Genomic DNA, 20,320 nt, shown 5'->3' on the forward strand with positions numbered 1-20,320 from the left:
TAACTATAACATACTCTGGTGATTAATCCATGAATGGGGCTGCCTTACATGTGTTACTGTTTAGCCTCAACCTTCCCTAAAGCTGCTTTGTGGAACAGACAGAGTGGAGTCAGGTTGCGGAGCATCCTCCAGCTCATGGAAGCTGGACAAAAAGACCAAACTGTTGATGAAATGACTTCACCTGCGTTTGTTAACACTGCTAGTTCATCAGTTTTCCCTTTTGACTCTCTGGAGACACTGCTGACCTTTGACCTTTTGTACTTATTATTATTCTTTTGATTCCTATCATAACTATTATTATGTGCTGTTATTATGTGTCATTTTCTGTGCACACTCTGTGCTCCCTGACCGTCTTATGAGTCTTACGCTCTTACAGAAAAGGTTTTTCCGACCTGTTGTAGGATTCAGGCCATCGCTCTCCACACCTCTGGTTCTCCAGTGTATATGTAGTTACAGATCTCATCACTCTCCGACTCCTCCCTTGCTGCTGACCTCACCTTCCAGACATTGTTGGAATGAGTAGGACAGATGTGGAGTCCGGCTCGAGGTACCAAGCTGTTGGAACAACTCTTCAACAAATGGAGAAACACAAGAGATGTGACTTTAAAGCTTTTAGTGACTTCAAGTGAGCAGCAGCAGCAACCATAACTTTGTGCGAGCGCTCTCTGGGGACGTCTCAGCGAGCTTCTTTTCTACAGACAAAGAGGATTTGTGTAGCATGTTGCATATCACCCTGGGACAGATGTGTAGGAGGACTTTCTCAGGAGTTGTATCTCCTGGGAACTTGCTGTGCTTTCGGTTACATGTGATAAGAGCCACGACACACAATTCTGACTTCTCACAATATTTCATGTGTTAAACAAAGACGTTGTATCATATCTAGTACGTTTTTCTAACACCTGCTTTAACAGTCACTGTGTTCTGGTCACATCTTCCTCATAAATGAACACAAGTGGAGGAAACTCTCTCATCTACCACACACTCTCTCATGGCACCTTCAGCTATCACAGCCATGTCCAAAACATAATAGGATACGTTCAGTGCTCCCAGTGTTAATAACAGTGTAGGAACAGATTTATCTCTAAATCTCAGTGAATTATTATTTTTATTAGTTGTTCAAATACTCTCCTCCCAAAACGTTTCAGTCTGAAAGAAACACACATGCAACAAGGACAGCTGTAAAAACAACCAGCAGATGTTTCGCTGTTCATAAAGACTCTAAACAGGTTTCTCTCTGGCTCCACCCACTGGTGCTGAACTCAGCCAATGAGATGGTCTCTCTCTGCAGAACTCCAGCCAGCCTGATGTTGAGGAGAAGGCTGTGCAGCAGAGAGGCTGCTTAGTCTTTTCATTCTGCTGAATTTGTTCATCTGCTGTGTGACTTCAGCACCTGAAACATGTTCCTTTACCTGTTTGTACTTTTCTCTCACTGCATAGGTGAGTGTTAGAACACAGAAAAGTCTCATTGTGACAAGATTTGATCAGAGTTATTATTAGCAGAGTTCTTCATCTCATTATGCTCACAAAGGAAGAAAAAGACTGACTGACATGAATCATTCATTTGCAGCTTTGGGCTCCATGAACAGCATAAAGCAGGAACGTGCTGAAGAAGCTGTTGCAGAGCGAGGAAACATCAACCTGACCTGTACATATGATGGTCTTATCAACAATATCCAGTGGTACCGACAATACCAGAGATCCAGACCAGAGTTCCTGCTTTCCATCACAGAGGGAGGATCAGTTCATCAAGCTGTGTCGGGATTCTCAGCTCACATTGACAAAACAGAGAAACGTGCAGATCTGGAGATCTCCTCTGCTGCAGTGTCTGACTCTGCTGTGTACTACTGTGCTCTGCAGCCCACAGTGACAGGAAACAGCAAAACTCTGTACAAAAACCTTTGGAGCAAAGACAACAGAATACTCCACAACATCCACTAGAGGGAGCCACACACTGGTAAACCTCTGATTCTTGTGTCATTGGACTGATGACAAAGACAACAGAGAAATGAAGCAGTAAAGATCAGAGACAGAGACAGAGCTGCTGTGGAAGCACAAAACTATTTGATTGGCTGAGCTATTAAACTGGCCCCGCCCACTGAAGTTGAGCTCATCCAATGACATTATTTGTTGGTCATTGTGCTGCAGTGGAAGAACATTGTTCATGTGCTGTCTGTCTGGCTTTAATAACTCCAAAGACATGTTGCTGCACCTCTTTTTGCTTCTATCTCACATTATAGGTGAGTTTAAGAACAGGGATTAAAGTTTAGTTGAAGCTGCTGCATTAAGCAGATATACAGACTGCATTTCACTACTTTTCTTCTTTCTTTTTCCAGGACTAACAGCTGGAGACTCACTCACTCCTCAACAACCTGAAGTCACTGAAACAGAAGGAGAATCTGTCAAACTCACATGTAGCTATGAGACAGATAGTGGTTACCCACTCCTGTACTGGTACAGACATGATTCTGACCTTCAAGCTCCTCAGTTTATACTCTGGAAAGAAGCAAGAGGATCCACAACTCAGTATATTCCTGATAATCGATATAAATCAGAAACATCAGATCGATCAACTAATCTGACCATAGCAGCCCTAACCCTGGCAGACACAGCTCTCTACTACTGTGCTCTAGAAACACAGTGATACAAAGTGTAGAAGAGGCTGTACAAAAACCTGAACACAGATATCTGACTACTCTTCAAAGAGGAGGGAAGTGGTATTCAAAGCACAGCTTCATATCAGATGGATTCTGCTAATTCCTGTTTTATCAGAGTCACTGTGGTTACAGCTGCTAATGAAACACTGTGGGAGGATTCACATGAGCAGCAAATCCACATCAACCACAAACCAACTGCAGGAACGTTCAGACATGAAGACATAAAAAATACAAAATTATAAGTAAACAAACTTTTATTACAGCAATATAAAGGAAAAACTAAATTCACTGCATGATTTTATCTCAGGACACTAAGGCAGACACAGAGGAAACTGTTTGTCTTTTCCTGGACTACAATCCAGGATCGAACCATGTTCTCAACAATTGAATGTTGTCCTTCAGCAGTTATACAAACCCAATTCCAAAAAAGTTGGGACTTTGTGTAAAATGGAAATAAAAACAGAATGCACATCTCAGAAACACGTTTTATTCAAAATAGGACAGAAAAAACAAAATGTGGAAAAAACTACAATTTTAAGAAAACTATGAACTTGTTTTGACTTTAATGCAGCGACATGTTTCACGATGGAACAACAAAGGCTGGAGAATTAAGTGGTGCTAAAGAAAACAGGTGGAGGAGCATTTTGAAAACAGTAAGGTTCATTTGTAGGGCTACAATGATTCGTCGACATAATCGATCACACGACATAGAAATTTCTTGTCACATCTTAAAACCACATAAATGTTTTTTTTGTTTTTATTTAAACTAAAACACTCTACAGGAAGCTGTGGGGGCAGTATCACCTATGTTGTCTGCCAAGACTGCACTCAACACTGACGAAGAAGAAGGCAGTGGAACAGCAAAACAGCATCATCTGTAAACTTTGGAAACTTGTTATTTTGGACTGGAAAACAAAATCTTTTTTTATTTACTTTAAAGCTGAATTTTTGGTTCAAATACTACTAGAATTTAATTCATATTACTTAATATTTGTATTTATTTCATTTTTATTTGGACAGTCTTATTGAGTAAAATAGGACTAAATATTTAAGTATTGATGTTAAAAATACATTATTTTCAAATTCATGTCTCCTGGGTCATTGTTTTAATTTTCTGTGGGACGAGACGAGAGGGTGATACTCACAGGTGGGCAGACCTGAGCAGGTGAGGTACTAAAGCCTAGAACAGGAAGTCTTCCCACAGGAAGCGGAGACAAGACTTATTGAAATAATCGTTGACTAATCAAAGACAAATTGAAATCTCTGGAGCATCAGAAAATCAAAAACACAACAAAGAGCCGGGGGACTGCTGAGCCTCTAGAATCCTCTATCAAACCTTTATGAAGACCTGGTGCTGCCATCAATTTCAAAAAAAAGATTTATCATATTTTCCCTGACGAATGAAAAAGCTTCAACATGATAGGTATCATCAGATTTAGTTCACACATTGCGACATGTAATACAGTCAAACGATCATTGTCTGAATAGGTTTTCAAGCCAAAAGCAAAAACATTTGAACCAGCATGAATTTGTACATTTGTGTCAAACTTAGCTCCAAATATTTGACCTTTTCTAAAAATATGTTAAGACTACAGCTTCTCACCTGTGTGAGCTCTCAGCAGGAGGAAACAGCTGATGTTCAACATTTACGTGGCCAGTCAAATGAGGATTTCAACTTTCCCCACGCTTTGCAGGAATGCAGCTATTTACCTGAATGAATTTCTGTGTGTTTTTTAAGTGATGTTGAATTTGAAAACTTTTTACTGGAGGTGTTACCAACATGTGACCTCTCAACTGTGTGAGTTCTTATGTGGAAAGACAAACTTTTATTGTGATAAAAACCTTTCCCGCATGTTTTGCAAGAGTACGGCTTCTCACCTGAGTGAAGTCGTGCGTGTTGTTTAAGTGACGATGACCTGGGAAACCTTTTACCGCATGTTTGACAAGAGTACGGCTTCTCACCTGTGTGAAGTCGTGTGTGTTGTTTAAGTGACGATGACGTAGAAAACTGTTTACTACATGTTTGACAAGGATACGGTTTCTCGCCTGTGTGAGATCTCATGTGGATATTTAAATGATCTGTTGAAAGAAAACTCTTCCCACATGTTTCACAAGAGTACGGTTTCTCACCTGTGTGATATCTCATGTGGACGGTCAAATGACCAGTTTGACGAAACTTTTTCCCACATGTTTTACAGGAATATGGCTTCTCACCTGTGTGGATCTGTGTATGCCTTCTAAGTTCTGATGGCCTAGAAAACATTTTACCACAAGTCTTACAGAGATTTTTGCACGAACGAGAGCTTTCTGCAGTTTTACTTCTGTTTGGATTTCTCGTTGATCCTGGATCTGCACTCCTGCTTCTTCCCTGATCTTGGCTCTCAGCAAGAGGGGCGTTATTAGTGATGAGACGATCATTATCTGGTTCACTGTGCTCTCCTTCCTCAGCAGCAGTCACCATGAAGGTATCCGTCTCCTCCTTCAGTCCCAGCTGCTCTCCCTCCTGACTGCTGCACAGTTCCTCCTGCTCCTCTTTAATCTGTGGAGGTTCTGGTTCCTCCTGGTCACAGAGCTGCAGCTCAAGGAGAACCTCCTCCTCCTTACAGACAGGCTGCTGTGGGACGTCTGGAGGGGAAAAAAAAGACAACTAATGAGATTATGAGAGACAGAGACAGAGACAGAGAGAGACAGAGACAGAGAGAGACAGAGACAGACAGACAGAGAGAGACAGAGAGACAGAGAGAGACAGAGAGAGAGAGAGACAGAGAGAGACAGAGAGAGACAGACAGAGAGAGAGAGAGAGACAGAGACAGAGAGAGAGAGTACATACAATACAAACATCACATTGGGGATGGTCAGGCTAGGTAGTGAGGAAAAAAAAAAAACAAAAAACAAAAAAACAACAGTGAAATGTGTAACACAAAAGGATAATACAGGAATATCAGCACACCATAACACAATAAAACACAGACAAGCAACATGGGAGAGTATTCCAGTGTGTACAGCTGATCTGGGACCGCAGCAATCTTCGCCTGCGCCTCCAGCTGATCAGTCCACATTGGATGGGAGGCGTTGGATTCAGGGGAAGGAGGGTGATAGTGAGGGCGCATCAGTATCAGTGTACATGTTTCGTGCGTGTGCATGTGTATCCCGTGTTCAGCTGAGAGAAAGTGTCACCACGCCCGGTTAAGCAAAGGTCAACAGTCTCCAGTGGACGCAGGTGGCCTTGAAGGAGGGACAAAGAGTTCTGACAACAATCCTGTAATCATGGGAACAATTTGTTGTTCCAGTCAGCTTCGACCTTGGCGCCAGTGGGATAGCTGCATGAGTGAAGATGGTGAATGTTTGGGTTTAGTGCGAACAACTGCATCCAATTTTTACAGTTGGTCTAATGTCCGTCACTGGTCACCAATTATCTCAATTCCCGTTGTTCTTCTCCAAGATCTTATCAAAACACAGTCTGAGTACTCACAGCCCTGCCCATCGTCTATCATGTCAGCCAGCCTTATGGGATTTTGAACAGCAGTAGCGATAAAAAATGCGGCCCTTAAGGCTGCAGACCCTGAATTGGGATACAGCCATTGTGTCTGTTTTATGCTGATGCACGAAGGCCCTGACACTGAGAGGGTGGATCTACCTGTACGTGACCAGGCTGCATCCTCAGTGCTCAAGCATCTGAAGATGAAAACCTGTTTTATGTTTCCTACATCTAATCAAGCGCACGACACAAACACTCAGCAAGTACTGGTCTCTGTTTATGGATGGGCTAAAGAAAGGCAACGGAGTTGATGCCTTGTAACTAAGCAACAACCTATATGATGCACTTAAGTGCAACGCTAAGTCACACTCCGAGTCTGAACAAACCAAGCTACTGAGAACACAGGACACAATCAGCAGAATGTCTGTGATGAAAATGACCATGAGCTGCCTGAAATGACACTGATGCGTTCATATTATTGGAGACCCACAGGAGGACTTCTATCGCTGTATCTGCATCTGCATCTTAATGCATTCATACATGAGGGTATTTTACATTACACTTTCTTTTAAAGCGATACCTTGACAGTTCTAACTTTATGCTGTTACTTACATAAAGAAAACTCAAATCCAGGCTGATTTTAGTGCCTGCTGTTTGAATGGAGCACAGTGCAGTCCTGTCAGTGAAGTTGCCCCCCACCTTCTTCAAATCCAACAAAAGTGGTGTCAAACGTTTGTGCTGCTAAAATTGTCGTTTGTGCTGCCTCTGTTTTAAAGATATTAATGAAAATGCAAACGTCAAAAGGTCAGCCAGCCCCCCACATCACCCAAATCAAACAAAAGTTGATGTCACAGGTTGGTGCTACGTTTGTGCTGCAAATTTTTTGTTTGTGCCGCTTTCATTTTAAAGATATTAATAAAATTCCATCCATCCATCCATTCGCTTCCACTTATCCTTTTAAGGGTCGCAGGGGGCGCTGGAATCTATCCCAGCTGTCATAGGGCGAGAGGCGGGGTACATCCTGGACAGGTGGCCAGTCTGTCGCAGGGCCAACACACAGGGACAGACAACCAGTCGCACTCACATTCACACCTATGGGCAATTTGGATTAACCAATTAACCTATCACCACAAGCTGCATGTCTTTGGAGAGAACCCGGAGAGAACCCACGCAAACACGGGGAGAACATGCAAACTCCACACAGAAAGACCCTGGCCTGATCGTGGAATTGAACTCAGGACCTTCTTGCTGTGCAACAGTGCTAACCACCGTGCTGCCGTAATAATAACATCAAATAACATTTATGAAGAAATTTAAAGGGGCATGCCTGTAGGTGCGTATCAGTTTATAATTAGATAAGGTGTTTTGAGCCAATAAGCTGGTTGTGGATCACTGACTACCATGTTTCTTAACATTACCTTACTCCATCTAGTGTGCTACTAGCAGGGTATATGCTAAAATGCTAATGGTTGTTAAAACATTAACCTAGAGCTGGGCGATATGAGATTTTTTCATATCACGATATGTTTTTTTCATTTCAGGCGATAACGATATCTATCACGATATAAGCCAAATAACTATATTTGTAAGATTTAAATGTGCCGTTGCTCACAAGTAAAATGTGAAATAATCAGCAGCTTGTTTTTATTTAAATATTTATTTCCCATAATAAGTTCAACAGGGTAGATGTACTTAAGGAACATGAGACTTTTTCAGATAGATAAAGGCAAATATTGCAAACTACACAAAAGGCAGCCGCTAAAGCGTTTAAGTTTCAAAATAGAACAAACGAAACAGACTAAATTGTCAATTCCACTTAGAAACCAAATATTAATTCTAAAAATAAATCTTAGTTTGTTTTACAGAAGAACAGACAAAACTGACTAACTTTTGTCAATATCAAATAAACTGAGAACTTAAAGGAAATTCTCAATCTCTCCTTGTTGTATAGCTGAGCTTTTCAAACAGTTTTAACAGTTACTTTAGTCTGACAAAAGCCGAATGACGAATTAGCGCTTCCAGTCAGAGACTGAGGCTACGTCCACACGTACACGGGTATAAAACGGAGATTTTCCGTTTTCGTTTTAAAAAATAATCCCGTCCACACATAAAGGCAGAAATGAAGGAAAACGCTGCTATGAACATGCCAAAGCAGCAGGTGGCGCTAGATTCCTAACCGTGCAGAAATGTTGGCCAATCAGAAGTCTAGAAGCCTCGGTGGGAAAAAGTAAACAAAGCTGGGGCATAGAAGCAGAACCGAGTCGTATGTGTGGAGGGACAGTAACTGTGTGTATATGTAAGCATTTAAACACTGCAGAGAGTAGAATTAACAGTATTGTAGAAATTCATTTCACCGAAACAATAATGTGGCGCAGTGTGACGCATGCACCAGTTTATTGTATTTCCAGACTTGCTTTCGGCACATTTACAGTGCACGCTACTCTGTTTTTCGTCAGACTTGAAATAGCCGAAATACCTTCACACTACGGAACTTCTATGGCTCTTCCGTTCGACAATCTCTCCGGCGTTGGAACCATCATCTGTTTTCTCTTCGGTCACGCTCGGTTGATTTTTCTAGCCGGCACACTCATTTCCTCCATTATGCGCTGGCTGCTTCCCAAACAAACACACGTGCGGCTTGGCACTTGTGCTGTACGTAACAAGTCACGCGACGTGACGCTGCGGCTGTGATTGGTTCGGCTCTGCGCTACTTAATTTGGATTGGCTGACCTTTTTTTTTTTTTTTTTTTTTTTTTTTAGAGGACGAGCGGCGAGGTCTATCGCGATAGCGTAATTTCTCTATCGAGTAAAAGTTATATCGCGATACATATCGTTATCGTTCTATCGCCCAGCTCTACATTAACCTAATAATATGTGAACTGTAGCTTTTAATTCAAATGCTAATATTAACAAAAGTGCTGTCATTTGTATGTGGGCTGTCATGAGCAAGTTGTATAAAATTAACATACACAGGAGTGCACTTCAGTGATTCAGCAAATGTGAGCTCAAAGGCTCCAAACAGCCTGCAGAACTGTGAATCTCAGGTAACTGTCAATGTTACCTGAAAGGGCCAAACTATATATTTTTGCAAGAGTCAAACTTTTGTAGCCATGGTCACAAAGGGCTATTAAATGAGTGGGCTATTAAACACGTGTGGCATTGACACAGATTTATCTCAGAGCCTGGATTTATCTACAAGTATTTTGATGATGAGCTATGAACATTGACTAAATTCATTTTTATGCCGATCAAATGAATTTTGAACTAGATCTTGTTAAGGATAAACTGGTACAACTCTGCCAAAAAAGCAAACATAGCGACCTGTGTTCGGTTTGTGATCACCAGGGGGCGCTATCACACACATTCTACGTCTGAGAAAAAAAAACAAGAGTTGAAGAAAACATGTGCTAGCTCTCTCATTTGCATTTTTAAGCTAGCTTCCATGAGCAACAGCAATCATCAACACTAGAGCAGGGCGATATGGCCAAAAATATTTATCACGATATATATTTGAAAATTTGCGATAACGATATAACTGACAATATAATTGATGCGAGACAAAATACAACTCCACAACATTACTAGCGCAAAAAGACAACCTTCCATTTATTTTCACTTAAACAAGAAGCTGGTTTTTATGTACATTAAAGCTTTATAAAAATGTAACAGTACAAATGCAAATTCCTTGCTGAAAGTTTAACCAAAAGGCATTTCCAGTAGAAATGGGCTGACATATCCTGAGCATAACCATGTATAATATCCACTGAAGTTAAAAAGAGGTGCTTTGCAGCATTAAACTGCAGTGTGCAGTACGTATTTTTCGGACCATAAGGTGCACGGGATTATAAGGCACATTAAGCGAAACAAAGCAGTCAGATAAATCAAACTTTATTAAACTCATTCTTCTTGCTTCCTCCACTTCTGTACCATTGATTCATTAATGTTGAATTCTCTGGCAGCTGCTCTATTCCCATGTTGTTGCAGTACATTAATGACTAACCTCGTATTGTGGATGGATTATCTCAGTTGTTCTCCTGACTGAAGTTTGGTCCGTTTACAGCATCCTGCCATGCGATTGCATTTGTCTCTAACCATCAGGAACCTTAACATTAACTTTTATAAGTGGAAAAGTGTTAGTGTTCGTCCTCCAGCTTCACTGTTTATGTTATGCTAACATAGCTGTGTCGCTAGCGATCACGTAGCACATCATTATATACCAGCTAGCCCAACTTCAGTAACCCTACAAACGTCACTGCTGTTTAGTTTCCTGTCTTCATTTATGTTGGAAGTGATAGCAGAGCTGTACGTTTGAATTTTTTTAGAAATCTCTCAGTCAGAACATGCTATATCATGCTTAGGTAACTAGCGAAACTAGCGAGCTAACTTCCGCTAGCTTCCTGCTAACTTCTAACTCCGTTAAATGTAATAAATTTTGTTTTCATGGATGCCTGGAAGTTAAACTTCATAGTTACACCTGGTAAAGCAGCAATGCTGATCGTTTTATTAAAGATAAATGGTAAATGGCCTGCATTTGTATAGCGCTTTTCTAGTCCATAGGACCCCAAAGCGCTTTACACTACATTCAGTCATTCACCCATTCACACACACATTCACACACTGGCGATGGCAAGATGAAAGAATTTAGACAGTTTTTAACTCTCAGTGATGCTGCAGTGTTCGTTTAACCTGAAGCGTACGGAGTTTAGGACCCAGATTACTCCCAGATTTAAGAGCATCTTAGTCCGACAAATACGATAATAACGACGGCCGCTTGCATGTTCTGCAAAAAAATGTGCTTTGTCGTGTATCTGACGGACAAACACCAAACCAGTTCCACATCACTGAAGTTGCACCATTTTTACAAACCAATTCTGGTTCATCTGTTTCACTCAACAATCGGCCATGTGCGTATGAAAACAAAGGCACTGCGCATGCGTGTTTTACTCCCATTCTATCGTGATATTTCATTTTCCTATCGTTGCCTAACATTATACCGGTATTACCGTGAACGGTATAATATGGCCCAGCCCTAATCAACACTTCAATTCACTACGTCAAAACAGTGTATCAAAGTAAGTAATTTTATGTCCACTTAAAGATGTAGAACTAAAGTTATAACCAAATTATGGCAGTAATATATCACATTTGTCATTTTTGCTTGACAGATGCCAAAGAAATCAGTGGTGGACAAAATTGCAGTATTTGAAGTCCTTCGTGCTTCTAAAGAAGCAGTCATAAAAAAAATGGAAAAGTTTCAACTCCAAGTGACATATAGAAAAATCTATGCAAACAACTTGGCAAAAAGATGACACCAAAAGCTCTTTACACTTTTGTTAAATTAAACAGACAATGTATGGGCTGCTCTGGATTACAGTGACGAAGAGAGACTGACACAGACAGCAGTGACAATGATAATGATTTTGAACAAAGCAGCTCTCCTTTTCAAAACAAAGACTGCAAGACTGTGGAGCTCCCATTTGAACAGTGGATACATATGATTCCACATAAAGTCACATACAAAAAGAATACTTTCAAGAAAAGGGAAGCTGGCCAGCTGTACATTACATGTGAAAAGGAACCTGAAAATCACTGCCCAATGGTGCTGAAGTGTGTAATGGCAAACACGGATGAATCCATGCACACTGGCTTTTCTAAGAGAGCCATGCCCGGAAGTCTGAGGGCACAAGTAACAAAAGAACTTGGTGAAGGCAGACTGCAGCCCCATGTGTGGAGAGCATCAGAGGCAGCAAAGCTGATGGACTTTGGTGATCCAGAGCCAAGCCATCTACCAAATTTGACAACTCTGCGCAAAGACAAACACGAACAAAATCAACTAGAAGTTGCTCATAAAAACCCAATACTGTCTCTCCACTCATTAAAATACAGTTCCCCTCCCAGTGGAAGCATTTGGGACATTGGATTAGACAAGTTCTTCTGTCACTACTGGAGTCAAACTCAAATGCTGTACAAGACTGCAAAGCACCCATAGTCGCCTTTGATGCGACTGGCTCAGCTGTAAAAAAGCTTCTCAGGCCTAATGGTTTGTCTGGAAACATCTTCCTGTATCAAGGTGTGTTAACAGGAAGGGACAACTCTCACGTCCCAGTGGTGCAAATGTTGTCAGAGAGACATGATGTCCAGGCAATCACAAGATGGTTATCGGAATGGATTCGTGCTGGAGCACCAATCCCAAAGGAGGCCATCTGTGATTTCTCCTTAGCTTTACTTGGTGCTTTAGTTAAGGCTTTAACACATCATTCAGATTTGAAGCTACATTAATGAATGCTTTGGTGTCTTGCTTCGGAAAAAATCCCCCTTATGTCAGAAGTGTCCAAAGCAAATCTGAAAAGAAAGATTGCAGATGAGACTATGTCTGTTTCTGATGACAAGGAAGAAGAAGACATTAGATAACTTCAGCTAATGTTGAAGCAGAGTTCAAGAACATTAAACATGGTCTGTTCAAGCATGAAAATCTCCCTATAAGGATAGATAAATTCACTGCACGACATCTTGGTTTCATTGAAGGAAACATGCAGATCTGTTCTGCAACACAAATACGAAAAGAAGCAGAGGTTGCCAGACAGGATGGTACAGTGAAGCGTCAGGATCCACACAAAGCCTTTGTGGAGCAGGAAGTGGATGATAACCCCTCTCAGGAGCCCAAAATTGGCACAGACATGGACATTGAAGAAACAGCAGCTTTGGAAAACTGGAGAGGCCTTGCAGTTCCTAGCCTTCCTGATCAGCAAACTGATCAGGAAGGCTAGCTCTGTGGTCGGCATGAAGCTGGACACTCTGGTGACAGTGGCAGAGAAAAGGACACTAAAGAAACTGATGGACATTATGAACAATGCTGGGCATCCTCTGCACACGGCCATAAACAACCAGAAGAGTCTGTTCAGTGACAGGTTGCTTCTCCCCAAGACAAGAACAGACTTAAAAACTCCTTTGTCCCACACGCCATCAGACTGTTTAACTCCTCTCTGGAGGGGAGAGGGAGGGGAGTCTGAGACTCTCCTCAGCTCTTACTGGGACAGTGGCGCGGCTGCCCCTCTGTTGGTCTTCCTTGGTCTCTTGTGTTCTGGGGGCCTCTGGATGTCTGGAGTTTTGATCTCCTCCATACCTGCTTCACACCCTGGAGGACGGGGCTGAGGCCCCCCCACACTCCCTAGCAGATCGTTACATGGAGAAACCTTTGGAATGCAAGCATGCTGATCCACACAGGTATGCACACAGGTGCACACACGGGTATTCACAGACGCGGACTACAGCTTTCTTGGCTGCTGCCTCAAAGCACATTGTGCGCTGTCTATCTTGCGTGCTGCACAATATCGTTTATTATTTAGTATCTACTGATATCTACTGCTAGCTAGTTTATTGTGATGGTGCTGTTTTTTTTATTATGTTGCTCTTTGTTGTTTGCTTTCTCTTCTGTTTTTTTTCTCCATACAGGTGACCCAGGTGTTTTGTTTTTTTCTTTCTTCCCCCCCTTCTCACCGTCTCTTCTCCCCTTTGGTTTTCTTTCTCTCCCTCTCTTTCTTTCATTCTTTCTCCCTGTCCTATCCCCCAGTCATGTCTGTCCCGTTTGTAGCAACTGAAAATAAAATAAATTCATAATTATAATAAAGGTCAATCAAATGGACCAATATGGCAAGGCCATGATGATCCACTTGGTAAAATAAATCCACTTGGCATCTTTCTTGGCCTTAAGACAACAATTCTGATGCTAAAGATCCAAACGGGACACAAACCCCCCCCCCCAAAAAACAAACATGTTGAATAGTTCAGAGGAGAACAAAGTATTCCAGCTTGTGAAATCCCTTGCTTCAAAGGGTGTCACTCAACATGCCTATTCATTGAGGGCAGAGGTGCTGAGCTCAATATTCTGCCCTGTTCAGTTGAAGACTGCTGTTCATCGTGTTGATGCACAGCGCCATGTGTCCACAGTAATTCAAAAAACAATGACGGAAAATCCAAGTGTTCACTTCACAAGACAGTGTTCCTCCCAGTACTGCAAACTTTACACACCAAACACAAGGCAAATCCCTTTTGTTTCCATTGATCTGTCAGCTTCTGGCATAGCTCACCTTCAGTCTGCTGTTGAACAAGGGCTCAACCTTCCAGCATCGCCATGCCTAAGACCAATCGAAAGTCCTGATGCATCTCCAACAGCATTTAAAACAGATTCATCAGGAAAGCAACTTTGCACAGGGACTGTTTGTCACAGTTTCACCCTGAGAGAGCTTGTATGGATTGACACAGACCTTGGAAAAGGCTCTACAGAAACTCTGGAGCACAGTTTTCACAGTCCAAAAAGGTTTTTGCTTACTGAATTCCCATCCACTCTGCTACTTCAAGGAGAGAAATTCACACTGAAAGCAGTCATTACATTTCAGGAGGGCCCAACACCAGAAACACTCGGGCATTATATGACATTCTGTAACAGGACCCCGTACATCTGGGAGATGTATGATGACCTAAGGAAGGATGTAACCATAGCATCTGAAAACACCAGCGCATGTCCGCACGCTGTGCTCTACACAAAGGAATGATGGCAAGATTTCATGAAAGAAAGTCCTTTTCTAGTTTGTGAGTTAGATGATGGAAATAGCTGTTATTTTTCAGTTATTGTATTAGACTTGTGAGGCTCAGACAGTTCCATGTATTTACCTTTTCTAACAGGAAACATACAAACTGTTATAAAATCAGTTTTACCCCGGTTCGTATATTCGTCAGGACTCCAGAAAGAACACCGGGACTCAGTAGTCAATTAACAACACTTTTATTAATACACACTTATTGATTACACCTTTTAGAAGGGAGATGTACAGGACCCCGGACTTTCTCTGCAGATCTCAACTCCTTTGTCTGTTACATGCAGTTTTGTATCAGTGACCCCCCTTCTAAACCCTCTACAAGGTGCCATAAAACTAAGTACTATGTTTACATACTTTCACTTGTGTGTGTGCGAACCTGTGAATGCCTACATGTGTGCGTTCCCGCGTGCCTATATGAGTGCTCGTGTGTGATTGTGTACGCATACCTGTGTGTATGTGTGAGTGGACATGAGTGAGTGTGCGTGTGGATGTGTGTGCGTGACAGTTAAAACACTGTGGGGGTAGGTGACTCCCTAGAGGTCATAAAAACCCATCTCCCTTCCAGATCACAGTTATCCAGTTACAAATGTTGAGACCCCCACCCAAACATCCTCTGGGGAATTTCCACTCAGTGGGGGAGGGGTCTCCTACAATCTACTCCTAAGTTCACAAGACAATGAGCCCTTTATTATATTAAGGGCAGTGTCAGTGTCTCTACAATAGTTCTACATTCTATGATAACACATTTCTAAACTCTAAATCAGCTAAACATTCTACAAAACCACGTTGTTCTCGTAGTTTTGTATTTTGTTACCAGCAAATAAAGTTGTTTCTCCAACAGAATGCATTAATTATTTTAAATGCTATATTTAACCTAGTTTTTAAATAGGTTATAGCAGTTTGATTACTAGGTTTAAGAGTGTGATCATGAGAAAAAAATATCCAATGCTGGTTAATATCTCTCAATGTTTTTTACAGTAAAGGAAGTGGCTGGTTGAACTTAAGAAACTTATAATAATATCTTTAAAACGACAGCGGCACAAACAAACATTTTTGCAGCACAAAAGTTTGACATCAAATTTGTTTGATTCCATTAATGTGGGGGAGCTGGTTGACCTCTGATGACCTCTAGAATTTTTCTTGAATATCTTTAAAATGTTTGCAGCACAAACGAAAATGTTTGCAGCACAAACGTTTGATACCACTTTTGTTGGATTTGAAGAAGGTGGGGGGCAACTTCACTCGTGCAGTCCTGTCCTCTGTTTGCTCTTTGTTAGCTCACATCTCCAAAAAGTCCTCACAATCAGAAACGTCCCGCAGAGCTGTGATCAGGATCCTCCCTCAGAGGGACACTCACCTGTCCTGTGCAGCTTGATTTGGGGTTTCCAGGTGATATCCAGCAGTCTGCGCTGACGGTCGATCTCTTCCTCGTACTGGACGATCGTTTTTTCAAACTCCAAGAATATTTGTTCAGCAGCAGCAGTTAGTCGCTCGTTGATGAACTCTCTCAGATACTGAACTGAAGGCATCGTTGCTGCCGCGGCTCACACACTCAGCTCACACAACAACAACAGTCTCTGGAAAGCTAACGCAATTTGCGCCTTTCCTTTGTTTACTTCCGCCTGGTGTCACGTGATTAACGCACCTCCCCCTCTCTCTTATTAATGAATGTAAAGTATTACAGAGAGCTCGGTGAGTCAGTGCAAAGCCGCTAACACCACAGTGATGTGCTGACTCTTTCGGTCCCACACTCCCGGCTCTGTTCACACACGCGCCTTTCCTTTCTTTATTTCCGCTTGGTGTCACACGGTTGTTGCTCCGGCAGAGGGCATTTACCTTTAACTGTTCCGCTGTCGAAGATTTCTCTGTTTCAAATCAGTTTCCAGCTGAAATCAATTTTTTTCTACATCCACGGAAAACAAGAAAATCGCAGATATTCTCATTTGAATTTTAAGCTTTCTGTTTTGAAATGATCTGAATACGTTTCTTATATTGAACTTTAACATGATCCCTATAAAAAGAGTTACTGTTTGATCTGGTGAGCTCAGAACAAACAAAAAAAATGTGCTTTCTGATCAAAATATATAAAGTTTGATTAAAAACTTACAAAGTAATGCCAGAATAAGTTATTAATTATTATTATTGTTTGACTGGCCACAAATAAATTTTTATTATATTCAGTTGTTAAACATTTGGCATATTGTTTATTAAATTAGAACCTCTGGTGCTGGTTCTAATTTCAGCTAGGCCTTCAAGCTAGCTGTAGTTAAACCTTTACTCAAAAAGCATCTCTAGACCCAGCAGTCTTAGCTAATTGTAGGCCAATCTCCAACCTTCCTTTATATCAAACATCCTTGAAAGAGTAGTTGTCAAACAGCTAACAGATCATCTGCAGAGGTTTATTTGAAGAGTTTCAGTCAGGTTTCAGAGCTCATCACAGCACAGAAACAGCTTTAGTGAAGGTTACAAATGATCTTCTTATGGCCTCTGACAGTGGACTCATCTCTGTGCTTGTCCTGCTAGACCTCAGTGCAGCGTTCGATACTGTCGACCATAATATCCTATTAGAGCGATTAGAACATGCTGTAGGTATTACAGGTACTGCACTGCAGTGGTTTGTATCATATCTATCTAATAGACTCCAGTTTGTTCATGTAAATGGAGAGTCCTCTTCACACACTGAGGTTAATTATGGAGTTCCACAGGGTTCAGTGCTAGGACCAATTCTGTTTACATTATACATGCTTCCCTTAGGCAGCATCATTAGAAGACATAGCATACATTTACACTGCTATGCTGATGACACCCAGCTCTATCTGTCCATGAAGCCAGATAACACACACCAATTAGTTAAACTGCAGGAATGTCTTAAAGACATAAAGACCTGGATGGCCGCTAACTTTCTGCTTCTTAATTCAGATAAAACTGAGGTTATTGTACTCGGCCCTGAAAATCTTAGAAATATGGTATCTAAGCAGATTCTTACTCTGGATGGCATTACCTTGGCCTCCAGTAACGCTGTGAGGAACTTTGGAGTCATTTTTGACCAGGACATGTCCTTCAACGCACATATTAAACAAATATGTAAGACTGCGTTCTTCCATTTGTGCAACATCTCTAAAATTAGAAATATCCTGTCTCAGAGTGACGCTGAAAAACTAGTTCATGCATTTATTACTTCCAGGCTGGACTACTGTAATTCATTATTATCAGGATGTCCAAAAAACTCACTGAAAAGCCTTCAGCTGATCCAAAATGCTGCAGCAAGAGTCCTGACAGGGACTAGAAAGAGAGAGCAGATTTCTCCTGTTTTGGCTTCCCTTCATTGGCTTCCTGTTAAATCCAGAATTGAATTCAAAGTCCTGCTCCTCACATACAAGGTCTTAAATAATCAGGCCCCATCTTATCTTAATGACCTTGTAGTACCATATCACCCTATTAGAGCACTTCGCTCTTGCTCTGCAGGCCTACTTGTTGTTCCTAGAGTATTTAAAAGTAGAATGGGAGGCAGAGCCTTCAGTTTTCAGGCCCCTCTTCTGTGGAACCAGCTTCCAGTTTGGATTCAGGAGACAGACACTATCTCTACTTTTAAGATTAGGCTTCAAACTTTCCTTTTTGCTAAAGCATATAGTTAGGGCTGGACCAGGTGACCCTGAATCCTCCCTTAGTTATGCTGCAATAGACGTAGGCTGCCGGGGGATTCCCATGATGCATTGAGTTTTTCCTTTCCAGTCACCTTTCTCACTCACTATGTATTAACAGACCTCTCTGCATTGAATCATATCTGTTATTAACCTCTGTCTCTCTTCCACAGCATGTCTTTATCCTGTCTTCCTTCTCTCACCCCAACCGGTCGCAGCAGATGGCCGCCCCTCCCTGAGCCTGGTTCTGCTGGAGGTTTCTTCCTGTTAAAAGGGAGTTTTTCCTTCCCACTGTTGCCAAAGTGCTGCTCATAGGGGGTCATATGATTGTTGGGTTTTTTTCTCTGTATCTATGAAGCGCCTTGAGGCGACTTATGTTGTGATTTGGCGCTATATAAATAAAATTGAATTGAATTGAATTGGTCACCACCAGCTCCCTCACAGGGAAATCTTCAAAACTCCTCCGTAGGCCCACCCAGAAGATGGATAAACTCAGCATTTCATGAACACTGTGATGGAGATGTTTGTGTAATGTTATAAATACTCGGATACTCCTCAGAGGCTCCGGACTTTTACATAAAGATATTATATTCAGTCCTGTAGAAAGTTATATATTTACAAATATATTATCATCTCTGGTTACTGTGGTATGAATGACTCTGAATTACTTTATGGTAAACAACACGCTACTGGCAAAAAACAGTGAAAGAATTCCAGATCACAAGTTTGTAGTTAAACATACAAGTGACGACCTTTGACCTTCCTCAGGTTTTATTTAATTGTGTCTGAGAAAATCTCATGTACTCTTCATGCAGCTGAGTACATTCAGTGCACATTCTTATCTCTCGCCTCAGTCTTGAATCCTCCTCACCTGATTCATCACTGACCCCAACCAGCAAAGGCATAAGAGCTTGATCCACATAGCTGGAAAGAAAGCGAATTTGTTCCTGGTGGGTGTTGGACTCTGCGCTCTGCAGATATGAGGAAACAGTGACAGGAAACAGAGCTCAGCAAGAGGAGGAGCTACAGCAGTGAACATGAACGGCTTCATTTAGGAGCTGAAGAGCTGCTGTGTTCTCTCTATTGTTCATTCAGTCCAAGAGAAAATCATGTTGCTGCTTTTCATTTGGATGATGATAGTCTCCTTTCAGACTGGTGAGTCATCAAAAGATGGAGTGAGATGTAAAAGGAGATGATGGACATGAAAATATCTGGATGTTGTTTGAATTGATTCACTTTTTATAAACTAAGTTTAAAGATGCAGAAACATGATGGTGAAATATGTCTTTGTTGTTTTCAGGATCCTCTGAGGATTTACTGACACCATCTAAAGATGTAGTGACGAGTTTGGAAGGAGGCACTGTGACTCTCTCCTGCAACTATTCAGGTTATGTTCAGTACCTTTTCTGGTACCATCAGAAGTCTGGTTCACATCCACAGCTTGTTATGGCAGAACATTCAGAGCAAACAGAAAAGCTGAAGTTTATACATGACAAAGAAAAACAGCAGTTTCATCTGGAGATCTCCTCTGCTGCAGTGTCTGACTCTGCTGTGTACTACTGTGCTCTGCAGCCCACAGTGACAGGAAACAGCAAAACTCTGTACAAAAACCTTTGGAGCAAAGACAACAGAATACTCCACAACATCCACTAGAGGGAGCCACACACTGTTAAACCTCTGATTCTTGTGTCATTGGACTGATGACAAAGACAACAGAGAAATGAAGCAGTAAAGATCAGAGACAGAGACAGAGCTGCTGTGGAAGCACAAAACTGTTTGATTGGCTGAGCTATTACACTGGCCCCGCCCACTGAACCTGAGCTCATCCAATGACATTATTTGTTGGTCATTGTGCTGCAGTGGAAGAACATTGTTCATGTGCTGTCTGTCTGGCTTTAATAACTCCAAAGACATGTTGCTGCACCTCTTTTTGCTTCTATCTCACATTAT

At 41.6% G+C, this 20,320-nt stretch overlaps 1 protein-coding gene across 2 annotated transcripts; it reads right to left on the minus strand.

Moving 5' to 3' along the window:
- Positions 1-4,054: 4,054 nt before the first annotated feature.
- On the minus strand, positions 4,055-19,285 carry LOC146612723 (uncharacterized). Of its 2 annotated transcripts, none has more exons than XM_085377486.1 (2): positions 19,242-19,285; positions 4,055-5,279 (listed from the first exon to the last, which is right to left on the minus strand). In XM_085377486.1, exons 1-2 carry the CDS (start codon positions 19,273-19,275, stop codon positions 4,357-4,359), a joined length of 957 nt encoding a protein of 318 aa, XP_085233612.1. In that variant the 5' UTR covers positions 19,276-19,285; the 3' UTR covers positions 4,055-4,356. The 2 variants fall into 2 exon arrangements, with proteins under 2 accessions (XP_085233612.1, XP_085233611.1); XM_085377485.1 differs by lacking the exon at positions 19,242-19,285 and adding an exon at positions 16,087-16,599.
- Between the last annotated feature and the right edge of the window lie 1,035 nt (positions 19,286-20,320).

The sequence above is a fragment of the Diplotaxodon limnothrissa genome, linkage group LG18, assembly GCF_057381915.1.
Source record: "Diplotaxodon limnothrissa isolate DT_005_m linkage group LG18, D_limnothrissa_male_GT1.1, whole genome shotgun sequence".
In the NCBI taxonomy this organism is placed as follows: Eukaryota; Metazoa; Chordata; class Actinopteri; order Cichliformes; family Cichlidae; genus Diplotaxodon; species Diplotaxodon limnothrissa.